At 41.8% G+C, this 15,148-nt stretch overlaps 1 protein-coding gene across 1 annotated transcript in view; it reads right to left on the bottom strand.

The window, feature by feature from the left end:
• MRAP2 (melanocortin 2 receptor accessory protein 2) overlaps positions 1-15,148 on the bottom strand; it is a 31,144-nt gene that overhangs the window by 8,792 nt on the left and 7,204 nt on the right. Inside the window, exon 2 of the mRNA XM_032593314.1 lies at positions 9,707-9,806. Within this exon, the coding sequence (XP_032449205.1) occupies positions 9,707-9,806 (100 nt within the window). The remainder of the gene's footprint in view (positions 1-9,706; positions 9,807-15,148) is intronic.

Genomic DNA, 15,148 nt, shown 5'->3' with positions numbered 1-15,148 from the left:
CCAGCCTTGGAGGCTGCAGGGCTCAAGTTCCATGGGGAAGATTTCCTGCCACTCATTCATAAGAATGGCTTCAAGGAAAGCCAGTGAAAATACTGCCCCTCAGTGGCTACCCATTTTTTAAAACAGCATAGCCCTAATGAGTAACAACCAAAAATACTTTTATTTATTTAATGCAGTGAATATCAAAGGATTCTCACTAATTAGGCATGGGAAGTTTGCAGCCAGATGTGGTCTTTTTAAAAATTTATTTATTTGAGAGAGAGAAGTAAGTGAGTGCGGGAGAGGGGCAGAAGGAGAGTGAGAGACTCTCAAGCAGGCTCCATGTTCAGCATGGAGCCTGAGGTGGGGCTCAATCTCATGATCCTGGGATCATGATCTGAGCTGAAATCAAGAGTTGGATGCTCAACCGACTGAGCCACCCAGGTGCCCTTGGATGTTGTCTTAATTTAGTTTTTAGGAAAGAAACACATGCCGTATTGTTAAGGATGCCTTTCTAGCCTGTAGATGGCCTGGGTACCGCTCTGTGGGTTGTTATGCTCCCATGAAAAAGAGAAGACAGCAAGTTTCAACTTTCTCATTCTCTCAAATTCAGCTGCATAGAGAAAAACAATGCTCAATGGCACCTTTTAGATCAGTTAAAAGAGTTTAAAATCAACTTGTTCTTCTACAGCTTTGGTTACACTTGGGAAAATTAAAAACTACAAGGGCCAAACATCTTAAATTCTACCTTGATTAAAATTACAGTTAAAGCCAGAAGCCAGAAGCTTCAAAAACTGAAACACTGAAAGAATGAGAAGCTTTGAGATGTTGACTGGTCTGGCAATTAATACCACGTTATAAGTTATCATGAGGAAAGGAGAGAATACTGAAGAATATTGTGCTATAGGTTGAATGTCTGTGTCCCTCCAAAATTGCTGTGTTGAAATCTACTCCCTCTTGAGATGGTATTAGGAGGTGGGGCCTTTGGAAAAGGATACTTAACCTTAATGAATGGGAATATGCCCTTATAAAAGAGGCCCCAGGAAGATCCGTTGTGCCCTCCTTCATATGAGGACACAGTGAAAAGTTTGCCATCTATGATTTACCAAATCTATGATTTACCAAATCTATGATTTACCAAATTTACTAAGTTTACCAAATCTGCTAGCACCTGGATCTTCAACTTCTCAGCCTTCAAAAACTGTAGGAAATAGATTTCTATTATTTACAAGCTTTCTATCCTATGATACTCTGCTATAGCAGCCTGAACAAACGAAGACAGTTTGCCACAAAATTTAGAATCATCAATAATTTTAGCATTTTAAATTGTTTTTGTTACATTCTAGATCTTGTCATTATGAAATTGATGATCTAGCTACTGTGCTCAAGAGAAGGCCTCCTGTGTCATCCTAACTTTTTAAAAATTACAAGAGTTTGAGAGGAAATTGAACCTTGTAATCATTTATTTCATTTATTTGTTTTAAGAATTTGTATTCCAGTATGCCAGAGTGGCTCAGTCAGGTAAGTGTCTGACTCCCGGTTTCAGCTCAAGTCATGATCTCACAGTTTGTGAGTTTGAGTCCTACGTAGTCAACACAGAGCCTGCTTGGGATTCTCTCTCCTTCTCTCTCTGCCCTTCCCCCGTTCGTGTGCGCTCTCTCTCTCTCTCTCTCTCTCTCTCACACACACACACACACACACACACAATAAACTTAAAAAAACCTTATATTCCTCATTTTCATCTTGTTTTAAGAAATGCAATTGGCTGGGGGGGGGGGGGGGCGGGGGGGGGGAGCGCCTGGGTGGCTCCGTTGGTTAACTATCTGATTTCAGCTGAGGTCATGATCTCACAGCTCTTGAGTTCGAGCCCCATGTCGGGTTCTGTGCTGACAGCTTGGAGCCTGGAACCTGCTTCAGATTCTGTTTCCCTCTCTCTCTGCCCCCCTCTCTCTCTGCCCCTAACTCACTCACATTCTGTCTCTGTCTCTCTCAAAAATAAATAAAACATTAAAAAAAATTTTTTTTAAAGAAATGCAATTGGGGGGTCGCCTGGATGGCTCAGTTGGTTAAGTGTCTGACTTCAGCTCAGGTCATAATCTGGGGGTTAGTGAGTTCAAGCCCCACACTGGGCTCTGTGCTGACAGCTTGGAGCCTGGAGCCTGCTTCAGATTCTGTGTCTCCCTCTCTCTCTGTCCCTCCCCCACTTGTGCTCTGTTTCAAAAATAAACATTTAAAAAAATTAAGAGAAATACAATTGGGACTTTATCTATTTGTTGCAACATTACTGAAATCCCCCAGTCAGAATAAAAAGACTGATCAGACTGTTCTTATTCCTGTTTTTTTTTTCTTCTTCTTACCATGGGTTGTGTCAAGTATTTTCTGTACCTGTGGAATATTCTGTACCCGAACAGACAGCCTCTAACTTGCAGTCCTCTGGCACCTGCACTGATTGTCATTACTCCCATGACACTCCCCTGCTCACAAACCTTCACTGAATCCCCAGACTCTCTGCCTGATAGCTCAGACCCCCCACCCCTACATCAGCTGGGCATTCTGGTGTGCTCTCCCACCAGTCCCCTTGCTAATCCTATGGTCCAGCCACATGGCACCAAACGCACTCAGGACTGTCCCTCTCTTAGGCTTGTACTGTTCCTTCTTCCTGATGGGCCCTTCCATGCTTCTCTATCTGTCAAAGTCAAATACCTTCTTCACTGTCCAATGCAAATGTTACTGCCTCTAGGGAGACTGTCTGATCTTGCAATGAGAAGGAATCTATCCCTTCTCTGTTCTCCTGCTGTATTTCACTGACCTTTTCTTACAAGATGCATCCCTTCCTGCCTCGTGTCAGAGCTATTTGTGTATGGCCCGTTTCTTCCTATGCACTGTGGTGCTGGATTATGTTCATCCTTGCATCTCCCAAAGGGCCTTGCAGTCATCAGACCCTCAGTGAGTGCACTGAACAGCTGTATCTGCTGGTGGTCCAAAGCCCTGGTTCCCATGAAAAGCTTAGCCACCCCCAGTGTATAGCATTGTTGATAGTGGTAGACCTCTCGAACCCTTCTTCTGTGACCCAAGAGACAAATCAGGTCAGGAGGACAGACCCCTCCCACCTCCATTGGAGAAGGAAAACATCTGTAATTCTCTGGGTTATTCCTCCAGAGATTTTTCAGATTTATCACGATGTTTTGCAAACGAAGTGCCTGCTGGTGTGCTGAGTCTTAGTACGTCCACGATTGTCTTCAGGTTCGCCCTACTCATGAAAAGTGGTGGGCAGTTCAGCCTGTAGGCACCTGTACTTCTAGAAGTCATTTCCAGTGGTCCTTTAGAGATGTGTTAGGCTAAACAAAGACCCACTAAGAGTTAAACCTCTGTGACTACAACTACTGAGAAAATAATAATAACCACTAATATTTATGGAGCCACAGCCTGTGCTAAAAGCTTCATGTCATGTAACAAGGCCTAGAGGTGGCAACCCAACCCTTCTGTCTGTTTGTGGCAGTGCCTTTGGTGGCTTTAGTTGCTAGTTCTCACTTACCAGGAAGGTGTCAGTCTCTCTGGGGTAAGAAGAGTTTACTACATTAGAACAACCCTCAGTGCAGTCCTGGGCAAGCCATGGCTTCACTGATGGGAAATTAAAAGTGACTCCTGGAAAAGGGGGGTATAAATTGAATCTGATACATAAAATGGTCATATTTTCTACCTGTTGATAGTGGTAGACCTCTCAAAATGTCAGCACTTCTTCAGGAACCACTCACTATGTCTGCATTTTGCCAGCTAGTTCCTGTGGCCTTGGTCATTATCAGAAACCTTAAGCACTGACATTTCTTGCTATTAGCTTTTAGATGCACTATACCTATCCTTTAGTGAGTGCCATATTCAGGTAAATTGCAACTCAAAGTAAAATGTAATTTCCATTTTTATAAGGTCATGAGCAATTCTGCACTCAGGCCTAAAAGTACATCCCCACTCGGACAAGATGCACTTAGCCAAGGCTACAAAAGGAGGGTATTTGAGACATATGATATCTGGAGTTTGATAGTTTTGGGGGGAAGTTCAAAACATTCAACATAAAAATGTGATCCAAGGCTTTCCTGTTGCTCTCTCTCTGGCAGATTTATGATAATGGGGCTATAATGCTTTCACAAGACAGCCAGAGTAAATGGCTCCTTAGCTGAGAAAGCAGGGGGAAATGGTTCTTTTATCTTCATTGTCCATAAAGGATCCAGGTAAGAGGGTTTTTTCCCTACACACACAATAGCGAATATTCCAGGAGGAAAATAATCCCCATTAAAGCTGTTTCTTGGGCCTAAAAGCTTTTAGGAAAGGTGATGTCAGCTTTATAATAGTCTTTCTCCCTCTGCAGTATACTTTACTTGCGTTCGCCAGTATCTGGTTCTCTTCTTCTGGGCACACAGATTACCCTTCTCGGCCTGGGCAGTCAGGGGGTGTGGCTAGTTCTGGCCAATGAACTGGGAGAGGAAGGGATGTGTGCCACTTCCTGGCTGAAGAACAGAAGGGCAGGTGTGAGATCTCCACAGGTGCTCTCCCCGTTACAGTAACCCAGAAGGCTGAGTGTTGGAGACAGTGCAGACATAAGAGGAGAAGCTTCTGTCCACCCACGGCAAACATGTAGCTTGAGTAAGAAATAAACTTGTGTTGTGTCATACTAAGATTTGAGGAGTTGTTCGTTACTGTCTCATAAACTCATCTGGTTGTTACACGATCCCTCTCTTCGCAAAAGCCATTGAAGGGTCAGTGACTCCAGAATTGAAGTTCTTAGGCTAATATGATCCCAGTTTGAAGTCTTCAGGGGGAAGAAACTTGCCCATTTTATTGTGATGTCATTGGCTCAGTGTAGTGAATGGATCTCCACTCCTACCATCGAACATTGTTAAGTGAAGGTCCAGCCAGGGATGGTAATTACATATACTCTCTCGGCTAAATTGTGATCGATTCCTGATGGATGCCTAAAATAGTGTTTTGAAAACAATTCTGAGGCTAAGTCTTGGCTATGCAGGTAGATAGCACCGCCGATTCGTGATGTCTGTTGTGGGCATGGCACAAGGAGTAGAGCCGCGGGTTGTGGTATCTGCCATCTTTGTGTGTCTCTACTTTCAGAGAGGCACATATGCTTTGCATGTGCCAGCAATAATGAGATCCTTCCCTGAAACACCTCCACGGAGAAAAAGATAGAATTAAGCAGTAGACTCAGCACTAGTGCATTATGAGCTCGCAGACTTGATCAGGTACCTTTGTTGCTGTTGTTCTTGTTCTTGTTGTTTTGTATTTAGATTCAAGTTGGTTAACATACAGTGTAGTATTGGTTTCAGGAGTAGAATTTAGTGATTCAACACTCACATATAACATCCTGTGCCTTCCTTAATGTCCATCATCCATTTAGCCCATGCCCCTACCCACATCCCCTCCAGCAGCCCTCAGTTTGTTCTCTGTATTTAAGAGTCTCTCATGGTTTGCCTCCCTCTCTGTTTTTATCTTATTTTATTTTTCCTTTCCTTCCCCTATGTTCATCTGTTTTGTTTCTTAAATCCCACATATGAGTGAAATCACATGATATTTGTCTTTCTCTGACTGACTTATTTCACTTAGCATAATACACTCTAGTTCCATCCATGTCGTTGCAAATGGCAAGATGTCATTCTTTTTGATCGCCACGTAGTATTCCAATACATATATACACCACATTTTCTTTATTCATTCATCAGTTGATGGACATGTGGGCTCTTTCCCTAATTTGGCTATTGTTGATAGGCTGCTATAAACATTGGAGTGAATGTGCCCTTTCAAATCAGCATTTTTGTATCCTTTGGATAAGATCAGGTATCTTACCCAGAGTGACAGAGTCATATTCCAAAAGGATGTTGCCTGATACCTACTTGAGGAAATAACTGTTCTCTGTGACCAATTATCAAGAGAGCCTGCTATATAAAGCAGTCAGAATTCAGACATGTCAGTCCTTCCAACCCAACACCAAGATTCTCTACTTAGTCTCCTTTCTAAAATCGTCTCACTGTTTGAGAGACATACTCAAAGTGAGGCTGGAGTGGAATATTGGCAAGTGCAAATAAAACGTGAATGCTTAGGGCCTGGATGTCCCATGGGAGGATGGGTTTCTTTTTATTCTGCCTCCTACTGTTCACTTAGACTCCCAGCTCTCAGCAGGACCTCTACCAGCACCCCAGGGATGGAGTAAGAGTCACTGAGTACCACTGTGAATCCAGAAGTTCCATAGGCATTAGCTCATTTAATCTTTACAATAATGCTAGGAGACAGATACTATTTTATTTGTACAAATGAGGAACCTCAAGCAAAAAGAGGTTAAGAATTCAGTGCAAAGTCTCAGTAGGTAAATCTGGAACTGTTTGACTCTAAAGCCCATGCATAGCCCAGTATGTGCTAGAAGAAAGCAAATCTGATTGCTAGTATCTTTGGTTCAATAGAAGGATGAGATTAAAAATTACAGATATGAGATCATTTAATGTAGTGGTTAGTAACAGGAGCTTCAGAGTCAAAGAGGCTTTAGTTTGAGGCCAGGGCCAAGAGTTGTTTTCACCTGTGAGACCTCAGACAAATGATCCATTTCTCTCATCTGTACAGTTGGAACACTTACAGGATTTACTTCATCTTCCTGTGAGGACTTAGTGAAATTATACATATAAAGTGATTAGTAGACCCCAGCATATGGTAAACATTAAAAAAAAAAAAGCTGTTATTATTTTCAATGATTTATCATTCTTTCCTCCATGCCTAATTATCACACAGGCAAGCTTAAATTGGTTGTTTTATATTAAAGTTGACTGGGTGGAAAAAATAATGTCTCCTTTAGAGAAGATTTCTGCCAAATAAACGTCAACATTACTAAGGTCTAAAAGCCTTTTTAACTGATCAATTTAGGGATTTTTGCCCCATGTCTGCTTCTTTCAGTTTTCTATTATGATATACTGCAACCAAATGCCAGATCTTATACTACCTCAGACTCAAAAAAGCATTTCAAATGTGGCCCTGAGGGCGGATCCATTATTTTATTAAAGCAAAAGTAGGTTAGACTTTCTCCTTAACCTCATTAAAAGCATAGAGTTACAATGACCCTTGTTCTTTGATTGAGATTATTCAGAACCACCATCAAAAGAAAAACCATGTAGCAATAGGACTGAACTGCCAACTGAAAGATTGGAAATGCAAGTCTCAGCTACCCAGGGTCACCACGACATATTAAGGAAATGTATCAGCCAGGACTCCAAAGAAAGAAAAACAACAGGCGCGTGCACGTGTGTGTGTGTGTGTGTGTGTGTGTGTGTGTGTGGCTAACTACTGAGAGAGAGAGATGTATTCTGTCTGTCTGCCGATCCAACTACTGAGAGAGAAACCGATTTATTTTAAGGAATTGGTTCATGTGACTGTGGTTCATGTGACTGTGACTTTAGCAAGTCTAAAATGTGAAGGGTAGGCTGACAGGCTGGAGCCCCAGGGAAGTTACAGTTTGAGTCAGAAGGCAGCCTTCTGCCAGGATTTCTTTCTGCTTGAGGGAGGTCATTCTCTTCCAAGGAAGGCCTTCCAATGATTGGATGAAGCCACTAATTTTATGGAGGATGATCTGCTTTGCTCAGAGTTTATGGACTTAAATGTTAACTCATTTAAAAAAATGGGATAAAATGTTATCTCATTAAACACACACACACACAAACACACACCATTTAGAATAACATTTGACCAAATATCTAGGTATCACGGCCTTGACACATAAAATTAATCATTACATGAAGTCACGTTTTATTCAGGGTTAGGGTGTTCTCAACCATAAAGATCACCTGCATCCTATATTAAACAAACACATCCCAATAGTCCTTCAAAAATCTATCTGACCCTCTGAACAAAAGGAAGATAATAGCGTTGTTATTCCCTGACCACTCTATGAGATGTTCCCTAATCTGAATTAATCCTCAGCTTTTCTTACTACTGTTGCAACCTGCACTATATCTTCAAATTCCTTGGACCAATATAATAGAAGCAAAGGCATGTACAGATTTGTTTAAGGACATGGAAGAAAGCAAAGATCCAGGTCTTTTTATTTAATTTTTTTAAGTAGGCTTCATGCCCAACACAGAGCCCAACATGGAGCCTGAACTCACGACCCTGAGATCAAGATCCAAGCTGAGATCAAGAATCAGACTCTTAACCAACTGAGCCACCCTAGCACCCCAAAGGTCCATGTCTTTTTAATGGCTGTTAAAGAGATTTTCAACCATATGTCTCCATATGCTTCAATAAAATGGTATTTTCCTTTCATTTAAAAACTGTTTAATTTTTTTCTACACCTTAATGTCTGAAAATAGCTAAGTGAAGGGCAGAACTGTTCTCTTTAGCCAGGCATTTGTTACAGTGCAAGTGCAGGCTGAAGAGTGAACAGATGCTGGAGAGTGTGTAATGAAATGTAACAATGAGAATCCTGTTACCAGGCTATGAGGATGAAGTGAGCTACCAAATATGAAATGTTCAGATTTGTGCTAAATTTCTTCGATTTATTCTCCCAGGTGGCTCTCCATCATTCCCCATGCTGCTCTGTGCTCTGTGCCCTAGAAAGCTGACCTCTGATGGAGACTGGCTGCTGGTTGTGCTACTGTGATCATCCAACGGAGATCTGGTGCGTGGTGGGAAGGAGAGAGGAAAATAGGGTCTTGGTATTTAATTTGAGGCTCCCTCCCTGAGAGGTCACATGGGCTAGTTGTGTCCCTCAACTCAAAGTCACGGCTCCTTTTGGCCACAGGACTCCTGGGTCCCCTTCAGATCTAGGGTGGAAACTACTCCTCAGTGTTGCTAGCCTGGAGGTCCTGTAATATCCTGTAGGGTTATCCTCCCATCTGGCCACAACCTGTGGATAGTCCCTTCATCAAAAGCACATCTAATTACCTAATTTGAGTGTGCTATTTCTGCTGGCTGGGACTAACTAAAAAGGGATTCAACATGTTATTTTTCCTTTTGTTTGAAGAGTTGGGACAACAAAAATCCTCTAAAACATTTCTGAGTTTTTTGCAATCTATAACTGAGAAAATACCTTCTGATGTTACTCAGTGTTCTTTAACCACCATGTCATAATTTCCTCCATAAATCCAAAGCCCAACTCAAATGTTCTTTATCCTGCCATGAGAATTACGTAATCCTTAGGGTTTCTCTTTTTATCCTAGTTTCAAGGAAGCTCAGTGTTGAACTCAGTGTTTATTGTCAATAATTAATTCATTTAAGTACCCAGTAATAACTATTTCTATGCTCCATGATACGCTTTTAAAACTGGTTTTCATCTGATTTTGCTATTTTCTTTCTTTCTTTCTTTCTTTCTTTCTTTCTTTCTTTCTTTCTTTCTTTTCACTGTTTTTGGTCTCGCAAGACATCTAAATTCTTTTGGGAGTAAGGAGAAAATACATCCTAATTAGTAAATATTTCAAAATAAAAATCAGGCCTGGAAGCAGCTTTAATGCTTTAAGAAAGGACCATGAAACCTAGGTTCACAAGGGTCCACTTGAAAACCACAGAGGCAAGAGGCAAAGTGCCAGGAGGAAGATGGGTCTCACCCAAAGGCAACTGAGTTCAGGCAGCAAATCCATAACTAGCCTCTTTTTTTCCACCACTGGAAGCAACCCCAGCCCCAGATATCACATCCATCTATTTAGTTCCCCATGGGGCTTAGTGACATTTAGGAATGGCCCAAACTTACTCTTGGTGTGGAGCTCCCGTCTTGGTCAGCAAAGTCAGCACAAAAAACATGAAAATCACGAAGACAGCAAGACCAACCCAAAATCCAATCACAATGGAATCTGTAAACAGTTAATACTGGGATTAGTATTTCACAGCAGCTTAAAACTTGACCATTTGAGGAAACTGAGCTTTCTGGTACATGAAATAAGAGAGGAAGTCAACAATCTGATAAGATAATCTTGACCCATTAGTCAACTGGGGACAAATAAGATACAGAGAATGAGGGAGAGGGAAGAGTCCACATGCCCCTGGGTTTCTGTCTCAGATAACACTAAGAGACTTTGGCCTTACTGACTCTTGGTTTCCAGATCTTAGTGAAGGAATCCAGGCCAGAAGGTGAACCATCTAGGTCCTTATGATTCCACTAAAGTGTCCTGAGTTAGAAAATATTGCTTTTAGCAGAGACTGCAATATGAAATTTCAAATGAATTCTGATTCAAACCAACCCATTTTGTATTTTCACTTACATTCATGTTGGAATAATTCAAGTCCTTATTACTTCTTGAGGAGAACATACGAATTGCCTCCCAATTGCTCTCCCTATCTTCTACCTTTCCTTCTGCCTCATCTCTGTAAGAATCTACTTTACGACAGCTCTGATAATATTTCCCTTTTATAAAAAACTCTTCGGCAAAAATGGATCTGACCTTTTCCAAATTAAAAGAGATTCCATGTATATAGCACTTTATATGGTATCTGACATCTGAGAAAAAGGTACCCCATATTTGTCAGCTATTATTGTTAAAATTATCATCAATTTTTTCATTTACCCCTACTTTAAACCCCATGTTTCCATTTAGACTAGGGAACATTGTATCCCTGTATTTACCTTAACTCTTAGCCATAGCTTCTGAAGACACACACCTTTTCAGGAGCTCTTACCATCACCTGGCTGGAACAACTTTCCCCAACATAGAGCTAATGAAAGTGTATCCATCCTTTGAGGCCCATTCCTTACATCATCCCCTTCACAAAGTCTGGACTAACTTCCCTAACTGATGTGTTTTCTCCCTCCTTTGAACCCTGTGACATTTGTGCTTCTATACAGTGGGCCCTTGCTTGATCCTATCTTGGGTAATAGTCACAAGTATCTTTAGAACAAGGATGAGACTGGATTGTCTACACAAACTGACATACACATAATAGAGTCTCAAATCTGGGGGAAGCACCAGAGTTAAGTTATTTTTCATTTTCTGATCTATTCTAAGAAGTTTACCTACGTGAGATTATGGTAAGGATGCTTAGAAATATTTTTTTAAATAAATGATTGAGGGGGGTGCTTGAGTGGCTCAGTGGGTTAAGCGTCTGACTTTGGCGCAGGTCATGATCTCACAGTCTGTGAGTTTGAGCCCCATGTTGGGCTCTGTGCTGACAATCAGAGCCTGGAGCCTGCTTTGGATTCTGTGTCACCTTCTCTCTCTGCCCCTCCACTGTTCGCACCCTGTCTGTCTGTCTCTCTCTCTCAAAAATAAACAAAAAAATTTTTAAATAAATGGTTGGCACTTATACATTAAATGTGTTTAAATGTAAACCATCATTCTAATTAAATTATGTGGGGGCGCCTGGGTGGCTCAGTCGGTTAAGCGTCCGACTTCGGCTCAGGTCATGATCTCGCAGTTCGTGAGTTTGAGCCCCGCATCAGGCTCTGTGCTGACAGCTTAGAGCCTGGAGCCTGCTTCAGATTCTGTGTGTCCCTTTATCTCTGGCCCTTCCCCTCTCGAGCTCTGTCTCTCTCTCTCTCTCTCTCAAAAATAAATAAACATTAAAAAAACTAATTAAATTATGTGTGTATAACCCTTTTTCTAAAGTGAAGAAATCAGATTAGCAATTTACTCCGAATAATTCATATTTCATTCCATGTATAGGATTGCTGAGAGGTTAACTTTTGTTCAACAATGTTTATTCAACACTCTGGATACAAAACTAATATAATCTTTCCTTGAATTAAGAGTGCCAAAGAAATAGAAATTGTAGACTTTGCCTTATAATATAGTGGAAATGAAGTCTAAAAAAGACAAAAGGACAAGTACCAAAAAATACATGTATGCAAGTACAACCAAATGCAACAATAATGTATCAATTGTGGGGGCACAGCCTATGAAGCACCACTGTACAGGTAATGACGGTTCAGCATGCTGTACCTCATCAATTGCCTGAATACCAAAGGCAAATTCTAAAAGGTCACACCAGAGTTATGTTGAAGTTCTCAGTTAAGAGTTTAACCTAGTCATGCTGATTCACATTGGAAGGTGTTCTCATTAGGACAGCTTTCACATTGGAAACAATGGCTGGATCCCCATCAGTAAGTACTTCACTTCTCTAGCCCAGGGTGGGCAGAGGTGGAGGAGGAGTGCCTTCAACCCAGCCTAGTTCCTTCTCTCTGCCCTTCTAGTGGCCCAGTGAGTTGATCAAAAAGCAGCAATAATGTGGGACATGAGAAGGTCATGGCCCTCCCTTGAAGTCCTGAGGGAGCAGACTAGGGAGGAGCAGGGCTGTGGCTGGAAATTGAGAATCCTAGTGATCAAACAGCATTTCCAAACACCTCCTTAATAACATGCCATCTACATTTCCTATCACAATATGCTTTAAATGGTTCTGTTTATTCACATTCCCCTTCAAATGGAATTTTGCTTCCTCTAATTATTCCCATTAATTTTCCTTTACCTTGTTCTCTGTCACATGACTTGACCCTACGGTACTTTCTTACCCTGAACCCCTTTCAGAGGACACCAGGGATCCCCATATCATTCTAGGAATATCCAAACTCTCTTACAGTTTTATTTATATGCCAAGTTTCATGGGCATGGGCATGGCAGGGAAAACAGAGCCTCTGGCCTTCTCCAGAGCACCCTTTCCTAAAAAGGATTCAAAATAAAGGTTGATATAGAGTAAAGCTCCAATGCAGCCAGTTGGTTAAAGAAGCCAAGAGAAACCTTCCAAAGGTGTTTTCAACAGAGCCCAGCAGTCACTTTTGTCCTGTCTAGAACCAGAACAATTTAGAGATCATTACGGTAAAAGGGTAGAGAAAATTGCCAAGGGAAATTCTAAACGGAATGTGTCATAATAAAATAACTTCCCTTCAACCTGACCATTAATGAATGGAATGAAACAGAGCTGAAGGCTGATGATGACATGTTTTTCACTGGTGTGATAATTTTTCTCCATGATTATCTTTTCTACTCCCGGGTAGGACTAGAACAACTACCCCATCCCAATACCCTCCTCTCCACCACCTAAGAATAAACTGTGACCTTTCCAACTCATGGTTGTATGAAAAACAAGGATTCATACTTAATTTGAAAGAGAGGGTTCAGGATATGAGAGCCAGCACTGTCCTCACGCTGCTTCTGGCTTTAATGCATTAGGATCAATTTTCTGTTGGGAATTCCTGGAAAGGAGTCCACAGTGGTGTTCCACAACTTGCTTTGTGCTCCCAATGACAAGTTGTAGCCCAAGCATTCACAAGCTCTAGCTCTGCTTCTCATCGTGATGACCTGGCTTCTTGCTAACTCATCCATGCACGTGGCTGGCATTATCTGCAAGTTGGCATTGAAAAAAAGCATGGAATATGGTCTCCACTGATGGCTCAGAATAAGAGGATGCTCCTTCAGTTGTTGCTCAACACAACAGCTCAAATGGTCCACTTAAATGGGTCCTACGAGCCTACTGACTCATAGGCTTTGTTTCTGTCTTACCTATCCAGGGCCTTCCTAAATGTCCTATTTCTCTCCTTCCCTTGATAGCAAAATTCTTAAGAGATTTGTCTGTACATACGATTTCCAGTTCTTCTCCTCTCATTTTTTTTTCTTGAACCAATTCCATCAGCCTTTCACTCCCACCCACTCCACTAAGACTGCTTTAAAATCATTGCCAATAACTTCTACACTATAAATCCAACAGTCAAATCACAGCCCTCAATTTACTTGACCTAGAAGCATCATTTGACACAAACCACCGTCTCATCCTTGAAGCTCTTTCTTTCTTTTCTTTTCTCTTCTTTTCTTTTGAGAGATAGAGAGCAAGTGGGGAGGGGCAGAGAGAGAGGGAGACAGAATCCCAAGCAGGCTCTGCACCATCAGTACAGAGCCCAATGTGGGGTTTGATCTCACGAACCATGAGATCATGACCCAAGCTGAAACCAAGAGTGAGATGCTTAACCAATTGAGACACCCAGGTGCCCCCCACTTGAAACTTTTTAAAAAAATTTTTTTAATGTTTATTTATTTGTGAGAGAGAGACAGAGTGTGAGTGGGGGAGGAGCAGAGAGAGGGAAACACAGAATCCGAAGCAGGCTCCAGTCTCTGAGCTGTCAGCACAGAGCCCGATGCAGAGCCGGAACTCACAAACCACGAGATCATGACCTGAGCCTGAGCTGAAGTCAGACGCTTACCGACTGAGCCACCCAGGCGTCCCTCTTGAAACTCTTTCTTAATTTGGCTTTCAGGAAACACACCTGCCCTGTTTTCTTCCTACCTTTCTGTATGTTCCATTTAGCCTCCTCTGCTATTTTCCTCCCAACATCTCCAACTTTCAAATGTTAGCATGCCACAGGGCTCATTCCTTATACCTCTTCAGTTTTCTATCTATACTCATTCATCCAGCCTCTTAACTTTGAGTACCATTTATATGCTGTGACTCTCAAATTCATACTTTCATAGCACCTCCCCCACCATCTCCTATTGGATGTCTGACAGGTCTCAATTTAACAAGTCCAAAGCTGAGCTCCTCATGTCCCGACTTCTCCCACATCTTCTCCATCTCAATTAACAGCAATTCATCCTGCCAATTAGATCACAAAACTTCAAACCAGCCTTGGCTCTTCACTTTCTATTTTGCTCTACGGCCAGTCCATTGACAAACCCTATCAGATCTATCTTTAAGAAATATCCACAATTTATGCACCTCTCACCACTCCACTGTCCCCACCATGGCCAAGCTACCATCAACAGCTGGACTATTGAAATAGCTCCCCTGAATGGCATTCTGCTTCCAGTCTCATCCTCTTCCTTCCCCAGCTTCAGAGTGGTCTTATTAAAACCTAAGGCAGATTCTACTCCTCTTCTCCAAATTACACCTCAGAAAAAGCCTAAGTCCTTAGCATGACATCAGAGGCTCTTCTACCTCTTTCCTCTTCTCTATTGCCTGACTTCTCTTGCTGCTCTGCCTCTTAATCACTCCCCTGGCACCATGCTGGTCTCCTTGTTGTTCCTCGCATGTCCCATTTCATTCTTGCTATGGAGAATTTTCTGGAATGCTCTTCCCCAGATACCTTATAATTCAACCTCTCACTCCCTTCAGGTCTTTTCTCAAATTTCTCCTTCTCAATAAGGCCTTCCACAGCTGGTCTATATATAATTTCACCTCCATACCCGACATCTCCTTTCTCTAATGTATTATTTTT

Source organism: Lynx canadensis, chromosome B2 (genome assembly GCF_007474595.2).
Source record: "Lynx canadensis isolate LIC74 chromosome B2, mLynCan4.pri.v2, whole genome shotgun sequence".
NCBI classification, from domain to species: Eukaryota; Metazoa; Chordata; class Mammalia; order Carnivora; family Felidae; genus Lynx; species Lynx canadensis.
This window is presented reverse-complemented; position numbering and strand designations above follow the sequence as displayed.